The sequence below is a fragment of the Amia ocellicauda genome, chromosome 13 (genome assembly GCF_036373705.1).
Source record: "Amia ocellicauda isolate fAmiCal2 chromosome 13, fAmiCal2.hap1, whole genome shotgun sequence".
Taxonomy (NCBI): Eukaryota; Metazoa; Chordata; class Actinopteri; order Amiiformes; family Amiidae; genus Amia; species Amia ocellicauda.
Window position 1 is genome coordinate 7,313,114 of NC_089862.1, and position 22,414 is coordinate 7,335,527.

The 22,414-nt window shown below is 48.8% G+C and overlaps 2 protein-coding genes across 2 annotated transcripts; both read right to left on the reverse strand.

Moving 5' to 3' along the window:
- Positions 1-641: 641 nt before the first annotated feature.
- LOC136766963 (zona pellucida sperm-binding protein 4-like) lies at positions 642-2,669 on the reverse strand. The gene is made up of 9 exons (XM_066720941.1): positions 2,422-2,669; positions 2,156-2,343; positions 1,963-2,060; positions 1,754-1,884; positions 1,473-1,662; positions 1,239-1,386; positions 1,072-1,150; positions 854-973; positions 642-763 (listed from the first exon to the last, which is right to left on the reverse strand). The coding sequence occupies exons 1-9, from the start codon at positions 2,636-2,638 to the stop codon at positions 642-644; spliced, it is 1,293 nt and encodes a 430-aa protein (XP_066577038.1). The 5' UTR covers positions 2,639-2,669.
- A 9,651-nt stretch (positions 2,670-12,320) lies between these two features.
- Positions 12,321-14,347, reverse strand: LOC136766964 (zona pellucida sperm-binding protein 4-like). The gene is made up of 9 exons (XM_066720942.1): positions 14,101-14,347; positions 13,835-14,022; positions 13,642-13,739; positions 13,433-13,563; positions 13,152-13,341; positions 12,918-13,065; positions 12,751-12,829; positions 12,533-12,652; positions 12,321-12,442 (listed from the first exon to the last, which is right to left on the reverse strand). Exons 1-9 carry the CDS (start codon positions 14,315-14,317, stop codon positions 12,321-12,323), a joined length of 1,293 nt encoding a protein of 430 aa, XP_066577039.1. The 5' UTR covers positions 14,318-14,347.
- Between the last annotated feature and the right edge of the window lie 8,067 nt (positions 14,348-22,414).

Genomic DNA, 22,414 nt, shown 5'->3' on the forward strand with positions numbered 1-22,414 from the left:
TGGCCTCTCTCTCCCCTTCTTTTCATGGCGTTACTAGTACCCTGATTTAGGTTTTCCTTTCCCAGACATTTTCAGTCAGTGTCCTGCTCATCCACTAACTTCACCGCTAACCTCAGCAGCTCTGATTGGATCAGTTCACGAGCTGGGGTGGGACTTACAATTCATTGGGTCCCCCTGCTGTTTGTCACTGCATAATTAATAACAACGTCGGATCGACCAAACCATTTTTCGGGAGGGCAGAGGAGCAGATACTTGGAAAGCTTGTCACCAAATTGCATGTTTGTGTGGTTTTCATTCAATTCTCAGGCATACAACTAATATAAAATAGAATTATTCACAGAACAGGTGTATATAGATACATATATATATATAGGCTAACTGCTGGATGTTGTGGGGCCCCCTATAATTGTCATCACCTTTCACCACACTAGCAAAGGCCCTGGCCACCACTGTGAAACGTACAGTAGGGCCAGGAGTACTACACACCTGTTGGAGTGCCTTACTAGAGGGAAGAGCACCCACTGAACCAAGGGCCTGGACTCAGGCTGTGGAGCACACGGCTGAAGGATCTTTGCAAGGCAATAAGAAACTGATCGAGTCACATATTTCACAGTCCAGTTTTATTCAAAAGCCTGATCCAGCTACAGTTGGGTTTCCCGCCTGTGGGGCTTGGATCTCCACACAGCCACCAGCAGTACAGCACAGAGCACAAGCACCGTGAAGGCAGCCACAGTCAGCACAGCATAGCCGAAGGCCTGGGACACTGTGGAGACAGGAGAGGGACAGGCAGCTCACAAGGGCGCAGACACCAGAGGACGGAGCGCCAGCAGACAGTCAAAGCTCCCCTCCTCACCTTCACGGGGAGAAGCCCTCCTGTCCACAGCAGAGAGCTCAGAGGCAGTCAGGATCACTTCCCCACTGGACACCACTGCCGTCTCCCTGGAGGCCCTCTGCACCGGGGCAACAGCTCTCCCTGAAGGGACAAGAGCAGCATTACAGAAGCAGGCCCTCCACTGGCAGAGCCTTAGGGAAAGATGCCATTCCAGCTCACACTGGAACCGAGCCACTCACTCATTCTCTGGCTGCATGGAGCGACACAGCTGTCAGTAGCACTGGGTTGGCACACTGCTGCACTACAGTGGATGAACACCTGGGGAAGCAGGAGATGCAGTACAATACAATGCCACCATTGGGAATACAGTCAAGACCATGGCACTCCTTGGCCAATAGACCCTTACCTTCTCCTTCAGAGGGAGCTGGGAGCCAGCATCCACAAAAGTGAACATCTGCACGATGAAGCGCTTGTAGTGCGTTGGGTATGGCAGCCCTGAGGAGCCAGCCACGGGAACCAAGGTGGTCTGGTACTGGTCGTCTCTGTACGGACACCTGGAAAGAGCACCACAATTGGGTTCAGAGGTCTACCTAAACCAGCAACACGAGCCGGCCGGAAAGAGATACAGGGCTCCAGTTACCCAGCAACCAGCAGGCTCCACTGGGGCTGGCCGAGTGGGCTGGGGGTGGAAGTTGCCCAGCAGTCTTCCAGCGTCAGGACAATGTTGGGGTCGGTCCTATTCAGGATGCGAACCTCAACATACACAGGATCCCGCAGGACCTTGGTCACGGGGTAGTCCCCATCACCGTAGTAGGAGGCATACACAGCTTCTACAGGAGGAACGACAGGGAGCTTTAAGAAGCCAGCATGCATTGGAAACCAGTTCATAGCATGGCCACGTACAAGGGCTCGTCACAGTACCCGTTGCAATCCTGAGCTCCACACTGAGAGGTCCCGGGGCCACGACTGAAGGAGGAGGCGGGGCTGCAGTGTACACTACAGCCTCCACGGGAACAAGCTCACTGCCCGAATACTTGCACAGGAAGGTCAGCCTGGAAGGAGAAGCAGGCAGCCATTGGACCTAGTCGGGTACTGGCACAAGGAGACGGGCACTGGGGAGCCCCACTTACTCATAGTAGCTGTCCCTGGTGATGGAGCCATCAGGCCCGTTCTGCACATCGCGTTTAGAGGACATCGTGTTCTCGTACACCACATCGCCACCCTCACTCTGGAAGAGGGAGGCAGACCCTCACGTTATGCAGCCGAGACAATGACCACAAGGCGCTGCAATGCTCAGGGCAAAGCTGGGAAACGCTTCCTCACCTTCAGCGTGCTTCCACAGGCACTGACTGGGAACTGGAACAAGGCAAAGCCAGCAGTGGTGCCAACAGGGCTGCAGGGGGCGCTCTGACCCCCTAGCAGGCTGACCGTGTCAAGGCTCAGCGGAGGCGTGGTCACATTCCTGGGTACTACAACCACAAACTGACCATCCGTGGTGCATTGCACAGTCACTGGAGGGAGAGGGGAGAAGATTAGCAAAGCAACGCGCTCAGGAGCCCTTTGTACGATATGTTGCCCTGAACACTCACCCTCATTGCTGTAATAACAGGGCTGTCTTCCCCTCTGATCAAAGCAGCAGTTACTCGCTTCACAGTCGGCTCTACTGATAGCAGGGGCACCACACGCCATTTTCTCGTTGTCACTAACCAAGCAGTTCTGACCCTGGGCTACAGAAACATCCGCCGCAGCCGCCATCAGCAAACAGACAAGACTCCAGACCCGCACGCTCATCCCAGACCTCTCCATTGTGCAACTCGGCAACGAACTGCCGAGAAGCGGCGCTCCGCTCCTTAAATAATCCGGCGCCCTGATTGGCTGAGGGCTGGCCCTGGCGCAGCAGGGTGCACGAGGGTTTCAGCCACCCCAGCGGGCCAATCGGGCTCTTTGGTGGAGCTCTCGCTTTGCTGCCACACAATCACGGTCAGATGCCACATCACTGTCTGTCGGCAACCCCGCCGCGCCCCGCTGCGCTCACTTCACTGCCCTGGCTCTCAACGCACAGCTCCCCTACCTACTGAGCACTCATCTCCAAGACTTCCACAGCTTTTTAGAGACAGTTCCGACTCATGTGAAGCTGAATGAGCACAACTATACCTTTATCATTTGTTTTTTGGTCCTAAATAGTAATAGAAACATTGAATACGACCATTCGAGGATTCGGTCTGCATGCGACACTCGTACCAGTAGCAGTGAAGATTAAGTGCATGACATTGTAACGGGTTTTCTTCAGAGACAGTGTTGGCTTTTCCAAAGAACGGAAGTGCAAAACCACATGGATTATCTGTTGATTCACACATTCCTATTGTAATTGAGCTTCGAGTTATACTTTAAACGGACAGTGTGCAAAATCACGTCCTCCTTGTAACGAGACACGATTTGATGCCCTGATTGCAACGAACCAATTACTTCCAGCATCACCGAGTGCACACTGAAAATGTATGGCAAGCCGCTGTGACATTTAGTCCATAATTTCTGATATCAAAAATACAATTGTTGGTATCAAGAATGATCTGCTACTTGTGATATCAACATTTGTATTTTTCACATCAGCAACTGTATTTTTGATATCAAAAACGCATACTATTTAGCATCCGTAACATGCGTACTAATTGACGTGAAACTTAACCCTTTACACTCCGCCCCAATATTTTCATATCGTCCGCGAGCCAAGTAGTAAATTGTAGGTTTATCAAAACTACAAAATGTACTAGAGACTATAGAGAAACTAGAAACCGGGAGCTTTCAAACGATGTCTTTCTCGCCTATGTAGGGTCTTCATAGCATGGGCTACAGGCTTGCGAAATCAGCCATTTGTCCTAGTGTACAGAGTGTTTGTTTTTAGTCTGTCAGCCGATTAGACCTTAAAATACGAAAGGCCACAACTTTCACTTGATCGAAGATAAATGCATAAGGCACAACGTAGCAAGGAGAAACACAAACCGGAAAAATGCCAGTCGAGAATGGCTGCCGCTGAGATTGTTCAACAGTGAACAGGGCAATGTCAGACATTAACAACGAGAGGAATGGCCGTTCTGAGTGCTCGCAATTATGAACGTCTACTCAGTGAATGCTCGCTCACCTGTTGCTGTCGTGACTGGGATGGTATACGAGTACATTACAAACTACATGACCCTCAGAGAAAGCCTGTACGGGGTTTTCTTCCTCGAGAAATGCGGCTATTGCGCGCAGTGCTCTTACCGCTCCTCGGTTCACTCGTGCAGCTCGGAGGAGCGCCTGGCGTATGCGGCTCGCACCCCGAAATATTCACTAGTTTGTGTCAAAATACATTGATTCGACTATTTTAAACGACACTGGCTCCGAAGTCTGTACCAAAATGACAATGTCAGTTTCATCTTCATTACGTCCTTTTGTTTCCAGGAGTTTCAAAGGATTTGCGGTGTTTCGGCAGAGAAATAAGGCACGAACAGTTCTGGGATCAGAACATTATGACCCCACATACACCTAAATCAAAGGTACACAATCCTAGCTCGGATTGCCGCTCTGTGACAAATGTATACACTTCAAATCAAGCAGCAGATTAGACGGAACAGACCCAACACTCTATAATGGCATCAAACCATCCTCTAGGTATACACAGACAGACCCAGGCATTGTTCATTGCACAATGATGCACAGGTTTCTCCCATACAAGGACGTTAGCTTAACAGAAAGTTAGTCCCTCATAGGCTGAGTCACATTTGCTCGGATTGAATACCTAAGCGTGCAACCATGCTTTTTGACCAAGAATTCGTCATACACACATCTGATCTAACCGTGTAGCTTAGGGTCACATGTGATGGTTTGTAACCCTGGCATCTGGGGTCATAACGATCCCCGTCCTCCTCCTGCATGTTCTAAAATACAGTTTCCTGCCACCACATGTGACTAGGGTGCAATGTTCCCAAACACTGAACCTTCTCCCGAAGCAGTCGTGTCTCACCCTCCAGAGCCCAATTCTCTGCACAAGAGCTGCAGAGATGCTGGAAAGCAGCAACACTCAAACGGAGCGCTAAAGGACAGCTTTACATGATCTGTAGCATCCATTGATTGAGATCATGCAGAACTTGGAGAGCAAAGAGGAAAGACACGGGTCATGGTCTGTTCTCAGCTTTATTGATCAGTCACACCACAGTCAAGCCGTGGGTGGGCTTGCTCTCCTGTACAGCACAGTCCCCAGCACAGCAATGCACAACACAGCCACAGCAGCCACCACACCAGCCAGGAGCACAACCTCAGCAGAGATGCCTGCAAAGAAAGCACAGGTCAGTCACTTTAGGTCAAACCCAGACTACAGCAAGGGACCACAACCTCTGGCTCCAATTCAAGAGGCACATTCCCCACGCAAAGGCCCCAGTACCTGCTGCTTTGCCGTCCTCTGCAGTCAGGGGAGACCTCTGGGCATTCGTCTCCACTGGAGGGACGGCATCCTGCGGCTTCTCCAGCACACGCACAGACACCATGGCATCACCTTCCCATTCTGGAAGGTGGAGAGGCTTAGATCCAGCCAGACTCTATAGCCCAGTACCACACTCACAACCAGGCAAAGCATCCTTACCCTCCTTGAAAGCCAAGTCCCTGCCAAACCTCCCAATAAGCCTAGATCCAGACAGAGGGTTACAGCTGGAGTCACAGCAGCTACAGACCTGATCACTCCCATCCACCGAGCTCCAGCTACAACAGGGATACAGCGGTCAGTACAGATACCGGGAAGGGAACACCAAGGGCCTAGAGCACCCTCCCACCCCCACCCCACTACCTGTTGCCCACAGGCTGGCAGGCCTTGTCCAGGTTGTCCACAGCCTGGGAAGCAGCAGTCACCTTCAGGTGGCAGGTCAAGTAGATCTGAGCAGAACAGACATTGGCATGGTTAGTGCACCTTGGGAGAGCTGCTTCAATGCCAAAGCAGCCACACGGTTGAGAAAGCAGAGCCCAAACAAGCCAAAGATACAAAAGCACAGAGGCACAGTGGCTGGGAGACGTACGGAGCTGTTGGCTTCATTGTGGAACCTGAAGGCATCAAGCACCAGCTGCAGCTTCGTGACATCCTGAGGTCTTGGCATGAAGTGAGAACTGGAGCCCGTCACCTTGGCATCAATCAGGCAACTGGGCACAGGAGGAAATCCATTATAATGGCCCCGCTCAGAGTCGAGAGCCAACACCTGCAAGCACACTGGCCATGCTTGACTATGGGATCTCACTCACCCATAGTTCCCAATGAAAGTATAACTGGGAGAAGAGGTCGGGTCAGAGGTCAAGGTGGCCACACAGCTGTCCACAAACAGCCGCAGGGGCACGTGGCTGGCCTGGTTGACGGAGGCTTGGATGTTCAGGACGTCCCCCAGGAAGTACACGTTGGAGGGTCTCGGGGAGCTCCAGTCATCTGCCGAGACAGGGAGCAGCATGAGGCCTCTGCAGAGCAGAGCAGCACTCCGGTAAACGGGAGGCTTAGAGCTGCATTAGGTTGGCCTCTACCAGTCATGAGCTGCAGGGAGAAGTCCAGGAGATCCTCTGCAGACTTGGTGGAGGTGTAGGGGACCCAGGTTGGCTGCAGGGCATCGCTGCTCACATTGTGGAGCCTAGGGAGCAGACAGCAATTACACACCGATCCTACAGCAGCTAGGCTGAAGCAGTACTGCGGCAGAGTCCTCACCGGAGGTAGACGCACTCGATGTGGACAACAGCAGGGTCGGTTCTCACGATGCCAGTGTTGGCAATCGGGGACGGGTTGTAGTTTAGGGAGAAGCTGTACACCAGCTCGTCCTCGGTCATCTACAAGTGAAAGGCGCAACGCTTAAGCTCGGGATGGTTTTACCCATTCACCGTGCGAGTCTGCAGCCTTATTCCCCTCCCCTACTTACCGACAGGGCGCTGCCACAACCCTGCAGCTCCGACTGGAAGACCAGGACCGTGTCGTTCTGCCCGCTGAGCGCACAGCCTCCCAACTGGATATCCGCAGCCTGGATCAGTCTGCCGGTACCGAACAGGTCTCTCTCCACCGACACCTGGATCGCGCTCTCCCCACACTGCGCCCACACGACGGGGGAGACTTGCTGCTTGAACAGAGAAGAGTCCACTCGCACAACGGCCTTGGCTCTGGCGACAGGCTTGGCTCTGGCAGCAGGCTTCCCTCTGACAGCAGGCTTGGCTCTCGCCCACTTAGAAACTCTCCCGGCGTCGCAGAGCCCAGCGACCACACACAGCACTAGCAGCCCACACCACGAAACCCTCGCACGCAGCATTGCGGCCACAATACAAGGCTAGCTCACAGATCCGCGATGCTTACCCAGCCCACACCGCCTCCTTTTATACACTGACATGATCCCGCTCAGCGCGTCTCTCTGAGGAGACAGCGCGACATTTTCACGTGGAATTCGCTTCACGCTGAGCGCCCGAGTTCCGGCTGAGAGAGCGGCTTGATCAAAGGAGGCGACAAGTGGCGCAGCGCCAGCAGCGGCGCGGATCCAGCGTGTCCAGTGTGTTGGGTCCTGCACAGCTGCAGCCAGCAGGGACCACGGAACCGATTTTGCGGCTGTGTGAGCGTGGTTTTGTGCTGTGCCGATTTCATTATTTAGGCTACACTCACTTCAATGCTGGTGGAAAAACTTGAATGTGACACTGGGAGCTCTCGGTTCTTATTCAGAAAGAAGAGGAACGTGGAGTTTAGATAACACGCGCATTTATGCATTGATGCATGTACTTATTGTTAACGGTAACATCAGTAATCTGACAACAACTGGATATTGGGCTAGATTCCTCTCATCCAGGGTGTTAGAAAAGATTGTTCTCTCATTGTTTTCTAAATGGAGTAGAATGCAAATTAAAGTTAACGTGTATACACCCGAGTGTACAATTGAATAGAAAGATGCTGTGTGTGAGCCAGTCCTGTTTCAATCATTTTGCGGCTTTTTTGTACGTTTGTTTGTGTCAGATAAGTGTCAATAAGTGTCAGAAATAACGAGTTGCTATAAAAACCCTGCATTTAATGTATTAGTTAAAGTAGCACTATGTTTAAAGTTATGGCAATAACGGTAAAATTCTCCTAGATGGATATTTAGGGGACGTCACACTACTGTGTTATTGTATATGTGTATATAGGCAAACCAATCAGCATTCGGCAGCGCAACACTCATTATAATATGCAGCCTATTGTTGTGTTCAGCAACTGCATACAGTATGTGTTAAATAGTGGATGCGTTCACGATACACGCAATCGTCACATATTGTGAAAATGAATTGCTTTGCCGGTCAGATCTGCGCCCACGACGGACGCGCCCGTGTATTATTATTCGCTTGTAACAGAGGTAGACTGTCAAATGTGTTTGGACTACTGCAGTTACTTCATTGCCGTCATATGTATGTATTTGTTATTGTAGGCGTTATGCTGCCATTTCTTGTGCACTAATCATGTAAAAAGTACACATGTTTTATTAATACAAAACGATCCGAGCTCACTTGATTATTGCAATATGAACACAAGTGATCTGAGACCTGAGAAAACACGACAGTGAACCACGACAACGACCCCGAGTTAGTTTCCAAACGAGCTGATTTCGTTTGAAACGAACCCAGTGTGAGGGGGCAACACGTTTGCCTGTATTGAGATATTGTATGTTGCATGATGTAATGGTATTTAACATATGCCATATGTGTGACAATAGTTCTTGTTCAAAGGTGGCTTGACCTCGTGCTGTTGCGGTCACAAAAATGCGCCCCTATTCTGATTCACACAGACTTTGAAAGCAACAAAATGCCACCAAATTGCCGACAATCGTTTCAGTGGGAATGGGGTTTTTGACACGTTGAATATTGCATCAGCAAATACACACGTTTAGTTAAAGGGGGCATGCAACCCGTTTTGACCACATAATCATCAGAATGTGTAAATATTGGTCATTTCAGTGTTTTAGTTTACTAGTTGGAAGCCAGCATTTGTCAACACAATATTTCAATACCATGAATTCATTGGCACTGCTGAGCTTCAATGGAAATGAATACTGTACCTTCTCTCCGTGACATATAACTTGCGTGTTTATCCCACTGCGGTCTCTCTCTTCAGCCTACGGATTTACACCTCCATTACCGTGACTATGTGTAATACATTAGACTACAGGCACTAGATATTAAGCTCTAGGTATTACAAGGAGTTCAGTACATCAACAGCCCTTGGGTGGCGATGACCCTGACGGTGTCTGTGTGTGCTGATAGCCCTCAGCTGCTGATCATAAAATGCAAGAGATGACAGAATTATAATGAAAATGACTTATAACCTATAGGCTATACAAGAGCTCAAGTGTGGTAACTTGAGACCCAATCGCAGTAACTGCAATAATATTCAATAACTTCAGAAAGACCGAGCCAGTAGAAGAGAAAATACGGGTTAAATTCAATAATGGGCAGAACAAATTGGAACAATTAATATGGCAGTTAGATTAGGGTCCGATACCACCGTCTCAAGTATTTCACATACAAGGCAGTTTAAGTGCAGGGTTATACAGCAGGTATCAATAAAATTAATCGCATATTGTAGCTCATGGACTCCACTGAAAAGTATAATACAACGCAGTGCCAAAATGAAACAACTGTCGTATTTTAAGGTGTTTTAAAGCAATATGAAGAATTGCACGGCGGTAAGGTTATTCGACTGCCCCCATGAATGAAAAGAGCCTCAAATCCTCAAATGACAGCTAACGTTTTCAAGACTACTTTAAATACCAACTGTGAACGGTTTCAGAGCCTGCTTCTACATGTGACTGCGAAGAATGAATTGTGAGAAACCATACCACATACACGCACACACCCCTTGAACTTTAACACGGAATTTGTTCAAGGGCAATGAGACCTTGTTGAAATTCACCAAAGCACAGTGTGCTGTAAGCGATGTGGTTTTGAGTTCATTGAAAGGAGACCAGTTGTGAATGGTTTCACAGTCCGTTTACCTCGGCCATGTGGCTGCCGGCTTGTAGAGTGCCACTCAGCGAGCTCGTAGTAGCGTCGTTTAGTGATTCTAGAGCAACGGGGTATCAGTGAGCAAGTGTATCTGTGAACACAAGCGACAGAAAGGACAGTCGCTGCCTCCCCCTTCTGGGGGTACTTGGGCACTACAGCAGATCATGGCATTACAGCGCCAAGGGCACCTCCTTGGCTACAGGAACATTATTGGCATTTCTTCTTTGGATCTGGGCAACATGCTGATCAATACAGAGCAAGCAAGAGACCACGTTTACTCCACGTCAGGACTATACTCTCAGCAACCCCTCACAAATGAAAGGGAAGTTTGATGGGGAGGGGAGACATGGAGGGGTCACTTGTTGCCACCACCAGGGCCGTAGCTAGAGGATTCGGGGCCCCCACCGCCCTCCACCCATATCATATACTGTATACTGTAACCTAATATGGGTTTATTGCAAAATAACAAAACAGATAACATACATGAATGCAAATAAAGGTCTTTACTGAACATCGGCAAAAGCAAAATACACAAATATAACATTAAATATAAAAACAAATACATAGCAAACACTAAAACAAATTTCAATCAGCAATGCACATTTAAATAACAACGAAAATTATACGAATCATTAGTATATGTATATCGGTTTGATTGATCTTTAACCTTTGATGACCTTTCACGTCCCTTCACGTAGGATGAACCAAAATCCCATTGTCAGACCTTTCTGTTGGCAAAGTCACTTATGATGTCTTTGTAGTCCAGCTGTCTGTTTAGCTGGCTTTCAATTGAAAGTCAGGCAAGGTTATAAAACCTCTCTTGAGTTTGGTTAGACCTGAGATTTCTTGACAAGCTTCAACTTGCTGAAAGCCCTTTCTGCACCAGAAACAGAGACAGGCAGAGTGCAGAAGATGCCCACTGCAACACACACTTCTCCAAAAATGCTGTGGAGCTGCATCCTGTAGATTGAATTCAGCAGGTCGAGAGGAGACTGGCAGTCTGCAAATATGACATTATACACAGACTTAAGATGCCTCACTTCATTCTCAAAGCCTGCTGTAAGATCCTGTGTATATTTGCTCACTAATGAGTGGCAAGCTGGGTGAATCTGACCTTCTTCTAAGTCTTTTAAATTTAAGTAAACCTTAATTTTAAAAGTTAAATGTTTATATAAATACTACATCCAAAGAATGCCATTAAGCCATAACTTATGAAACACTGTTTAAAGTCCTCATACCATTATTCAATACAAACTAATTAAAAACTAACAAAAGCCAAGAAATTATTAAATAATAATTACAAAACCAATTTTAAAAATGGACCAGCAATAGGCCTATAATAGTTATTCCCATCAGTCTGTTATAAATCATAAATCAAAAAGTAAACATTCAGAAATTAACAAGAATGCAGTCAAATGTTAAAAAAAATACCACTAAAATTACTCAGTGTTCATTTTTAATGAAGATAATATGGTACTGCATAATATATTAATTAAAGCGAATACATCCATCCAAGAGCAGTGTGTTGTATTCGTGTTTTCGTGACTGTATTAAAATACATCAAAAGCCGGCAGGTCGGTAATGCTTGTGACATGCGTCGTGACTCGTGTCCATTTTCCCTGTGTTATACAAACCAACTCTATTCACAACAGCGTAAAAAAGACGGGGATTTCAACCACATTATCATTCTGTTGGTGGCGGTGTGCGCCGGTAAGGAAAATTATGTGACAATACTGACCGGTAGTTTTCCTATGCCCACGAAAGTAAATCTGGCAGAGAAATGACAATACACTAACCGGTCTTAAAGAACGTCTTGATAGACTGGGATACAGCAATTCTCCTGGCCTCTCTCTCCCCTTCTTTTCATGGCGTTACTAGTACCCTGATTTAGGTTTTCCTTTCCCAGACATTTTCAGTCAGTGTCCTGCTCATCCACTAACTTCACCGCTAACCTCAGCAGCTCTGATTGGATCAGTTCACGAGCTGGGGTGGGACTTACAATTCATTGGGTCCCCCTGCTGTTTGTCACTGCATAATTAATAACAACGTCGGATCGACCAAACCATTTTTCGGGAGGGCAGAGGAGCAGATACTTGGAAAGCTTGTCACCAAATTGCATGTTTGTGTGGTTTTCATTCAATTCTCAGGCATACAACTAATATAAAATAGAATTATTCACAGAACAGGTGTATATAGATACATATATATATATAGGCTAACTGCTGGATGTTGTGGGGCCCCCTATAATTGTCATCACCTTTCACCACACTAGCAAAGGCCCTGGCCACCACTGTGAAACGTACAGTAGGGCCAGGAGTACTACACACCTGTTGGAGTGCCTTACTAGAGGGAAGAGCACCCACTGAACCAAGGGCCTGGACTCAGGCTGTGGAGCACACGGCTGAAGGATCTTTGCAAGGCAATAAGAAACTGATCGAGTCACATATTTCACAGTCCAGTTTTATTCAAAAGCCTGATCCAGCTACAGTTGGGTTTCCCGCCTGTGGGGCTTGGATCTCCACACAGCCACCAGCAGTACAGCACAGAGCACAAGCACCGTGAAGGCAGCCACAGTCAGCACAGCATAGCCGAAGGCCTGGGACACTGTGGAGACAGGAGAGGGACAGGCAGCTCACAAGGGCGCAGACACCAGAGGACGGAGCGCCAGCAGACAGTCAAAGCTCCCCTCCTCACCTTCACGGGGAGAAGCCCTCCTGTCCACAGCAGAGAGCTCAGAGGCAGTCAGGATCACTTCCCCACTGGACACCACTGCCGTCTCCCTGGAGGCCCTCTGCACCGGGGCAACAGCTCTCCCTGAAGGGACAAGAGCAGCATTACAGAAGCAGGCCCTCCACTGGCAGAGCCTTAGGGAAAGATGCCATTCCAGCTCACACTGGAACCGAGCCACTCACTCATTCTCTGGCTGCATGGAGCGACACAGCTGTCAGTAGCACTGGGTTGGCACACTGCTGCACTACAGTGGATGAACACCTGGGGAAGCAGGAGATGCAGTACAATACAATGCCACCATTGGGAATACAGTCAAGACCATGGCACTCCTTGGCCAATAGACCCTTACCTTCTCCTTCAGAGGGAGCTGGGAGCCAGCATCCACAAAAGTGAACATCTGCACGATGAAGCGCTTGTAGTGCGTTGGGTATGGCAGCCCTGAGGAGCCAGCCACGGGAACCAAGGTGGTCTGGTACTGGTCGTCTCTGTACGGACACCTGGAAAGAGCACCACAATTGGGTTCAGAGGTCTACCTAAACCAGCAACACGAGCCGGCCGGAAAGAGATACAGGGCTCCAGTTACCCAGCAACCAGCAGGCTCCACTGGGGCTGGCCGAGTGGGCTGGGGGTGGAAGTTGCCCAGCAGTCTTCCAGCGTCAGGACAATGTTGGGGTCGGTCCTATTCAGGATGCGAACCTCAACATACACAGGATCCCGCAGGACCTTGGTCACGGGGTAGTCCCCATCACCGTAGTAGGAGGCATACACAGCTTCTACAGGAGGAACGACAGGGAGCTTTAAGAAGCCAGCATGCATTGGAAACCAGTTCATAGCATGGCCACGTACAAGGGCTCGTCACAGTACCCGTTGCAATCCTGAGCTCCACACTGAGAGGTCCCGGGGCCACGACTGAAGGAGGAGGCGGGGCTGCAGTGTACACTACAGCCTCCACGGGAACAAGCTCACTGCCCGAATACTTGCACAGGAAGGTCAGCCTGGAAGGAGAAGCAGGCAGCCATTGGACCTAGTCGGGTACTGGCACAAGGAGACGGGCACTGGGGAGCCCCACTTATTCATAGTAGCTGTCCCTGGTGATGGAGCCATCAGGCCCGTTCTGCACATCGCGTTTAGAGGACATCGTGTTCTCGTACACCACATCGCCACCCTCACTCTGGAAGAGGGAGGCAGACCCTCACGTTATGCAGCCGAGACAATGACCACAAGGCGCTGCAATGCTCAGGGCAAAGCTGGGAAACGCTTCCTCACCTTCAGCGTGCTTCCACAGGCACTGACTGGGAACTGGAACAAGGCAAAGCCAGCAGTGGTGCCAACAGGGCTGCAGGGGGCGCTCTGACCCCCTAGCAGGCTGACCGTGTCAAGGCTCAGCGGAGGCGTGGTCACATTCCTGGGTACTACAACCACAAACTGACCATCCGTGGTGCATTGCACAGTCACTGGAGGGAGAGGGGAGAAGATTAGCAAAGCAACGCGCTCAGGAGCCCTTTGTACGATATGTTGCCCTGAACACTCACCCTCATTGCTGTAATAACAGGGCTGTCTTCCCCTCTGATCAAAGCAGCAGTTACTCGCTTCACAGTCGGCTCTACTGATAGCAGGGGCACCACACGCCATTTTCTCGTTGTCACTAACCAAGCAGTTCTGACCCTGGGCTACAGAAACATCCGCCGCAGCCGCCATCAGCAAACAGACAAGACTCCAGACCCGCACGCTCATCCCAGACCTCTCCATTGTGCAACTCGGCAACGAACTGCCGAGAAGCGGCGCTCCGCTCCTTAAATAATCCGGCGCCCTGATTGGCTGAGGGCTGGCCCTGGCGCAGCAGGGTGCACGAGGGTTTCAGCCACCCCAGCGGGCCAATCGGGCTCTTTGGTGGAGCTCTCGCTTTGCTGCCACACAATCACGGTCAGATGCCACATCACTGTCTGTCGGCAACCCCGCCGCGCCCCGCTGCGCTCACTTCACTGCCCTGGCTCTCAACGCACAGCTCCCCTACCTACTGAGCACTCATCTCCAAGACTTCCACAGCTTTTTAGAGACAGTTCCGACTCATGTGAAGCTGAATGAGCACAACTATACCTTTATCATTTGTTTTTTGGTCCTAAATAGTAATAGAAACATTGAATACGACCATTCGAGGATTCGGTCTGCATGCGACACTCGTACCAGTAGCAGTGAAGATTAAGTGCATGACATTGTAACGGGTTTTCTTCAGAGACAGTGTTGGCTTTTCCAAAGAACGGAAGTGCAAAACCACATGGATTATCTGTTGATTCACACATTCCTATTGTAATTGAGCTTCGAGTTATACTTTAAACGGACAGTGTGCAAAATCACGTCCTCCTTGTAACGAGACACGATTTGATGCCCTGATTGCAACGAACCAATTACTTCCAGCATCACCGAGTGCACACTGAAAATGTATGGCAAGCCGCTGTGACATTTAGTCCATAATTTCTGATATCAAAAATACAATTGTTGGTATCAAGAATGATCTGCTACTTGTGATATCAACATTTGTATTTTTCACATCAGCAACTGTATTTTTGATATCAAAAACGCATACTATTTAGCATCCGTAACATGCGTACTAATTGACGTGAAACTTAACCCTTTACACTCCGCCCCAATATTTTCATATCGTCCGCGAGCCAAGTAGTAAATTGTAGGTTTATCAAAACTACAAAATGTACTAGAGACTATAGAGAAACTAGAAACCGGGAGCTTTCAAACGATGTCTTTCTCGCCTATGTAGGGTCTTCATAGCATGGGCTACAGGCTTGCGAAATCAGCCATTTGTCCTAGTGTACAGAGTGTTTGTTTTTAGTCTGTCAGCCGATTAGACCTTAAAATACGAAAGGCCACAACTTTCACTTGATCGAAGATAAATGCATAAGGCACAACGTAGCAAGGAGAAACACAAACCGGAAAAATGCCAGTCGAGAATGGCTGCCGCTGAGATTGTTCAACAGTGAACAGGGCAATGTCAGACATTAACAACGAGAGGAATGGCCGTTCTGAGTGCTCGCAATTATGAACGTCTACTCAGTGAATGCTCGCTCACCTGTTGCTGTCGTGACTGAGATGGTATACGAGTACATTACAAACTACATGACCCTCAGAGAAAGCCTGTACGGGGTTTTCTTCCTCGAGAAATGCGGCTATTGCGCGCAGTGCTCTTACCGCTCATCGGTTCACTCGTGCAGCTCGGAGGAGCGCCTGGCGTATGCGGCTCGCACCCCGAAATATTCACTAGTTTGTGTCAAAATACATTGATTCGACTATTTTAAACGACACTGGCTCCGAAGTCTGTACCAAAATGACAATGTCAGTTTCATCTTCATTACGTCCTTTTGTTTCCAGGAGTTTCAAAGGATTTGCGGTGTTTCGGCAGAGAAATAAGGCACGAACAGTTCTGGGATCAGAACATTATGACCCCACATACACCTAAATCAAAGGTACACAATCCTAGCTCGGATTGCCGCTCTGTGACAAATGTATACACTTCAAATCAAGCAGCAGATTAGACGGAACAGACCCAACACTCTATAATGGCATCAAACCATCCTCTAGGTATACACAGACAGACCCAGGCATTGTTCATTGCACAATGATGCACAGGTTTCTCCCATACAAGGACGTTAGCTTAACAGAAAGTTAGTCCCTCATAGGCTGAGTCACATTTGCTCGGATTGAATACCTAAGCGTGCAACCATGCTTTTTGACCAAGAATTCGTCATACACACATCTGATCTAACCGTGTAGCTTAGGGTCACATGTGATGGTTTGTAACCCTGGCATCTGGGGTCATAACGATCCCCGTCCTCCTCCTGCATGTTCTAAAATACAGTTTCCTGCCACCACATGTGACTAGGGTGCAATGTTCCCAAACACTGAACCTTCTCCCGAAGCAGTCGTGTCTCACCCTCCAGAGCCCAATTCTCTGCACAAGAGCTGCAGAGATGCTGGAAAGCAGCAACACTCAAACGGAGCGCTAAAGGACAGCTTTACATGATCTGTAGCATCCATTGATTGAGATCATGCAGAACTTGGAGAGCAAAGAGGAAAGACACGGGTCATGGTCTGTTCTCAGCTTTATTGATCAGTCACACCACAGTCAAGCCGTGGGTGGGCTTGCTCTCCTGTACAGCACAGTCCCCAGCACAGCAATGCACAACACAGCCACAGCAGCCACCACACCAGCCAGGAGCACAACCTCAGCAGAGATGCCTGCAAAGAAAGCACAGGTCAGTCACTTTAGGTCAAACCCAGACTACAGCAAGGGACCACAACCTCTGGCTCCAATTCAAGAGGCACATTCCCCACGCAAAGGCCCCAGTACCTGCTGCTTTGCCGTCCTCTGCAGTCAGGGGAGACCTCTGGGCATTCGTCTCCACTGGAGGGACGGCATCCTGCGGCTTCTCCAGCACACGCACAGACACCATGGCATCACCTTCCCATTCTGGAAGGTGGAGAGGCTTAGATCCAGCCAGACTCTATAGCCCAGTACCACACTCACAACCAGGCAAAGCATCCTTACCCTCCTTGAAAGCCAAGTCCCTGCCAAACCTCCCAATAAGCCTAGATCCAGACAGAGGGTTACAGCTGGAGTCACAGCAGCTACAGACCTGATCACTCCCATCCACCGAGCTCCAGCTACAACAGGGATACAGCGGTCAGTACAGATACCGGGAAGGGAACACCAAGGGCCTAGAGCACCCTCCCACCCCCACCCCACTACCTGTTGCCCACAGGCTGGCAGGCCTTGTCCAGGTTGTCCACAGCCTGGGAAGCAGCAGTCACCTTCAGGTGGCAGGTCAAGTAGATCTGAGCAGAACAGACATTGGCATGGTTAGTGCACCTTGGGAGAGCTGCTTCAATGCCAAAGCAGCCACACGGTTGAGAAAGCAGAGCCCAAACAAGCCAAAGATACAAAAGCACAGAGGCACAGTGGCTGGGAGACGTACGGAGCTGTTGGCTTCATTGTGGAACCTGAAGGCATCAAGCACCAGCTGCAGCTTCGTGACATCCTGAGGTCTTGGCATGAAGTGAGAACTGGAGCCCGTCACCTTGGCATCAATCAGGCAACTGGGCACAGGAGGAAATCCATTATAATGGCCCCGCTCAGAGTCGAGAGCCAACACCTGCAAGCACACTGGCCATGCTTGACTATGGGATCTCACTCACCCATAGTTCCCAATGAAAGTATAACTGGGAGAAGAGGTCGGGTCAGAGGTCAAGGTGGCCACACAGCTGTCCACAAACAGCCGCAGGGGCACGTGGCTGGCCTGGTTGACGGAGGCTTGGATGTTCAGGACGTCCCCCAGGAAGTACACGTTGGAGGGTCTCGGGGAGCTCCAGTCATCTGCCGAGACAGGGAGCAGCATGAGGCCTCTGCAGAGCAGAGCAGCACTCCGGTAAACGGGAGGCTTAGAGCTGCATTAGGTTGGCCTCTACCAGTCATGAGCTGCAGGGAGAAGTCCAGGAGATCCTCTGCAGACTTGGTGGAGGTGTAGGGGACCCAGGTTGGCTGCAGGGCATCGCTGCTCACATTGTGGAGCCTAGGGAGCAGACAGCAATTACACACCGATCCTACAGCAGCTAGGCTGAAGCAGTACTGCGGCAGAGTCCTCACCGGAGGTAGACGCACTCGATGTGGACAACAGCAGGGTCGGTTCTCACGATGCCAGTGTTGGCAATCGGGGACGGGTTGTAGTTTAGGGAGAAGCTGTACACCAGCTCGTCCTCGGTCATCTACAAGTGAAAGGCGCAACGCTTAAGCTCGGGATGGTTTTACCCATTCACCGTGCGAGTCTGCAGCCTTATTCCCCTCCCCTACTTACCGACAGGGCGCTGCCACAACCCTGCAGCTCCGACTGGAAGACCAGGACCGTGTCGTTCTGCCCGCTGAGCGCACAGCCTCCCAACTGGATATCCGCAGCCTGGATCAGTCTGCCGGTACCGAACAGGTCTCTCTCCACCGACACCTGGATCGCGCTCTCCCCACACTGCGCCCACACGACGGGGGAGACTTGCTGCTTGAACAGAGAAGAGTCCACTCGCACAACGGCCTTGGCTCTGGCGACAGGCTTGGCTCTGGCAGCAGGCTTCCCTCTGACAGCAGGCTTGGCTCTCGCCCACTTAGAAACTCTCCCGGCGTCGCAGAGCCCAGCGACCACACACAGCACTAGCAGCCCACACCACGAAACCCTCGCACGCAGCATTGCGGCCACAATACAAGGCTAGCTCACAGATCCGCGATGCTTACCCAGCCCACACCGCCTCCTTTTATACACTGACATGATCCCGCTCAGCGCGTCTCTCTGAGGAGACAGCGCGACATTTTCACGTGGAATTCGCTTCACGCTGAGCGCCCGAGTTCCGGCTGAGAGAGCGGCTTGATCAAAGGAGGCGACAAGTGGCGCAGCGCCAGCAGCGGCGCGGATCCAGCGTGTCCAGTGTGTTGGGTCCTGCACAGCTGCAGCCAGCAGGGACCACGGAACCGATTTTGCGGCTGTGTGAGCGTGGTTTTGTGCTGTGCCGATTTCATTATTTAGGCTACACTCACTTCAATGCTGGTGGAAAAACTTGAATGTGACACTGGGAGCTCTCGGTTCTTATTCAGAAAGAAGAGGAACGTGGAGTTTAGATAACACGCGCATTTATGCATTGATGCATGTACTTATTGTTAACGGTAACATCAGTAATCTGACAACAACTGGATATTGGGCTAGATTCCTCTCATCCAGGGTGTTAGAAAAGATTGTTCTCTCATTGTTTTCTAAATGGAGTAGAATGCAAATTAAAGTTAACGTGTATACACCCGAGTGTACAATTGAATAGAAAGATGCTGTGTGTGAGCCAGTCCTGTTTCAATCATTTTGCGGCTTTTTTGTACGTTTGTTTGTGTCAGATCAGTGTCAATAAGTGTCAGAAATAACGACTTGCTATAAAAACCCTGCATTTAATGTATTAGTTAAAGTAGCACTATGTTTAAAGTTATGGCAATAACGGTAAAATTCTCCTAGATGGATATTTAGGGGACGTCACACTACTGTGTTATTGTATATGTGTATATAGGCAAACCAATCAGCATTCGGCAGCGCAACACTCATTATAATATGCAGCCTATTGTTGTGTTCAGCAACTGCATACAGTATGTGTTAAATAGTGGATGCGTTCACGATACACGCAATCGTCACATATTGTGAAAATGAATTGCTTTGCCGGTCAGATCTGCGCCCACGACGGACGCGCCCGTGTATTATTATTCGCTTGTAACAGAGGTAGACTGTCAAATGTGTTTGGACTACTGCAGTTACTTCATTGCCGTCATATGTATGTATTTGTTATTGTAGGCGTTATGCTGCCATTTCTTGTGCACTAATCATGTAAAAAGTACACATGTTTTATTAATACAAAACGATCCGAGCTCACTTGATTATTGCAATATGAACACAAGTGATCTGAGACCTGAGAAAACACGACAGTGAACCACGACAACGACCCCGAGTTAGTTTCCAAACGAGCTGATTTCGTTTGAAACGAACCCAGTGTGAGGGGGCAACACGTTTGCCTGTATTGAGATATTGTATGTTGCATGATGTAATGGTATTTAACATATGCCATATGTGTGACAATAGTTCTTGTTCAAAGGTGGCTTGACCTCGTGCTGTTGCGGTCACAAAAATGCGCCCCTATTCTGATTCACACAGACTTTGAAAGCAACAAAATGCCACCAAATTGCCGGCAATCGTTTCAGTGGGAATGGGGTTTTTGACACGTTGAATATTGCATCAGCAAATACACACGTTTAGTTAAAGGGGGCATGCAACCCGTTTTGACCACATAATCATCAGAATGTGTAAATATTGGTCATTTCAGTGTTTTAGTTTACTAGTTGGAAGCCAGCATTTGTCAACACAATATTTCAATACCATGAATTCATTGGCACTGCTGAGCTTCAATGGAAATGAATACTGTACCTTCTCTCCGTGACATATAACTTGCGTGTTTATCCCACTGCGGTCTCTCTCTTCAGCCTACGGATTTACACCTCCATTACCGTGACTATGTGTAATACATTAGACTACAGGCACTAGATATTAAGCTCTAGGTATTACAAGGAGTTCAGTACATCAACAGCCCTTGGGTGGCGATGACCCTGACGGTGTCTGTGTGTGCTGATAGCCCTCAGCTGCTGATCATAAAATGCAAGAGATGACAGAATTATAATGAAAATGACTTATAACCTATAGGCTATACAAGAGCTCAAGTGTGGTAACTTGAGACCCAATCGCAGTAACTGCAATAATATTCAATAACTTCAGAAAGACCGAGCCAGTAGAAGAGAAAATACGGGTTAAATTCAATAATGGGCAGAACAAATTGGAACAATTAATATGGCAGTTAGATTAGGGTCCGATACCACCGTCTCAAGTATTTCACATACAAGGCAGTTTAAGTGCAGGGTTATACAGCAGGTATCAATAAAATTAATCGCATATTGTAGCTCATGGACTCCACTGAAAAGTATAATACAACGCAGTGCCAAAATGAAACAACTGTCGTATTTTAAGGTGTTTTAAAGCAATATGAAGAATTGCACGGCGGTAAGGTTATTCGACTGCCCCCATGAATGAAAAGAGCCTCAAATCCTCAAATGACAGCTAACGTTTTCAAGACTACTTTAAATACCAACTGTGAACGGTTTCAGAGCCTGCTTCTACATGTGACTGCGAAGAATGAATTGTGAGAAACCATACCACATACACGCACACACCCCTTGAACTTTAACACGGAATTTGTTCAAGGGCAATGAGACCTTGTTGAAATTCACCAAAGCACAGTGTGCTGTAAGCGATGTGGTTTTGAGTTCATTGAAAGGAGACCAGTTGTGAATGGTTTCACAGTCCGTTTACCTCGGCCATGTGGCTGCCGGCTTGTAGAGTGCCACTCAGCGAGCTCGTAGTAGCGTCGTTTAGTGATTCTAGAGCAACGGGGTATCAGTGAGCAAGTGTATCTGTGAACACAAGCGACAGAAAGGACAGTCGCTGCCTCCCCCTTCTGGGGGTACTTGGGCACTACAGCAGATCATGGCATTACAGCGCCAAGGGCACCTCCTTGGCTACAGGAACATTATTGGCATTTCTTCTTTGGATCTGGGCAACATGCTGATCAATACAGAGCAAGCAAGAGACCACGTTTACTCCACGTCAGGACTATACTCTCAGCAACCCCTCACAAATGAAAGGGAAGTTTGATGGGGAGGGGAGACATGGAGGGGTCACTTGTTGCCACCACCAGGGCCGTAGCTAGAGGATTCGGGGCCCCCACCGCCCTCCACCCATATCATATACTGTATACTGTAACCTAATATGGGTTTATTGCAAAATAACAAAACAGATAACATACATGAATGCAAATAAAGGTCTTTACTGAACATCGGCAAAAGCAAAATACACAAATATAACATTAAATATAAAAACAAATACATAGCAAACACTAAAACAAATTTCAATCAGCAATGCACATTTAAATAACAACGAAAATTATACGAATCATTAGTATATGTATATCGGTTTGATTGATCTTTAACCTTTGATGACCTTTCACGTCCCTTCACGTAGGATGAACCAAAATCCCATTGTCAGACCTTTCTGTTGGCAAAGTCACTTATGATGTCTTTGTAGTCCAGCTGTCTGTTTAGCTGGCTTTCAATTGAAAGTCAGGCAAGGTTATAAAACCTCTCTTGAGTTTGGTTAGACCTGAGATTTCTTGACAAGCTTCAACTTGCTGAAAGCCCTTTCTGCACCAGAAACAGAGACA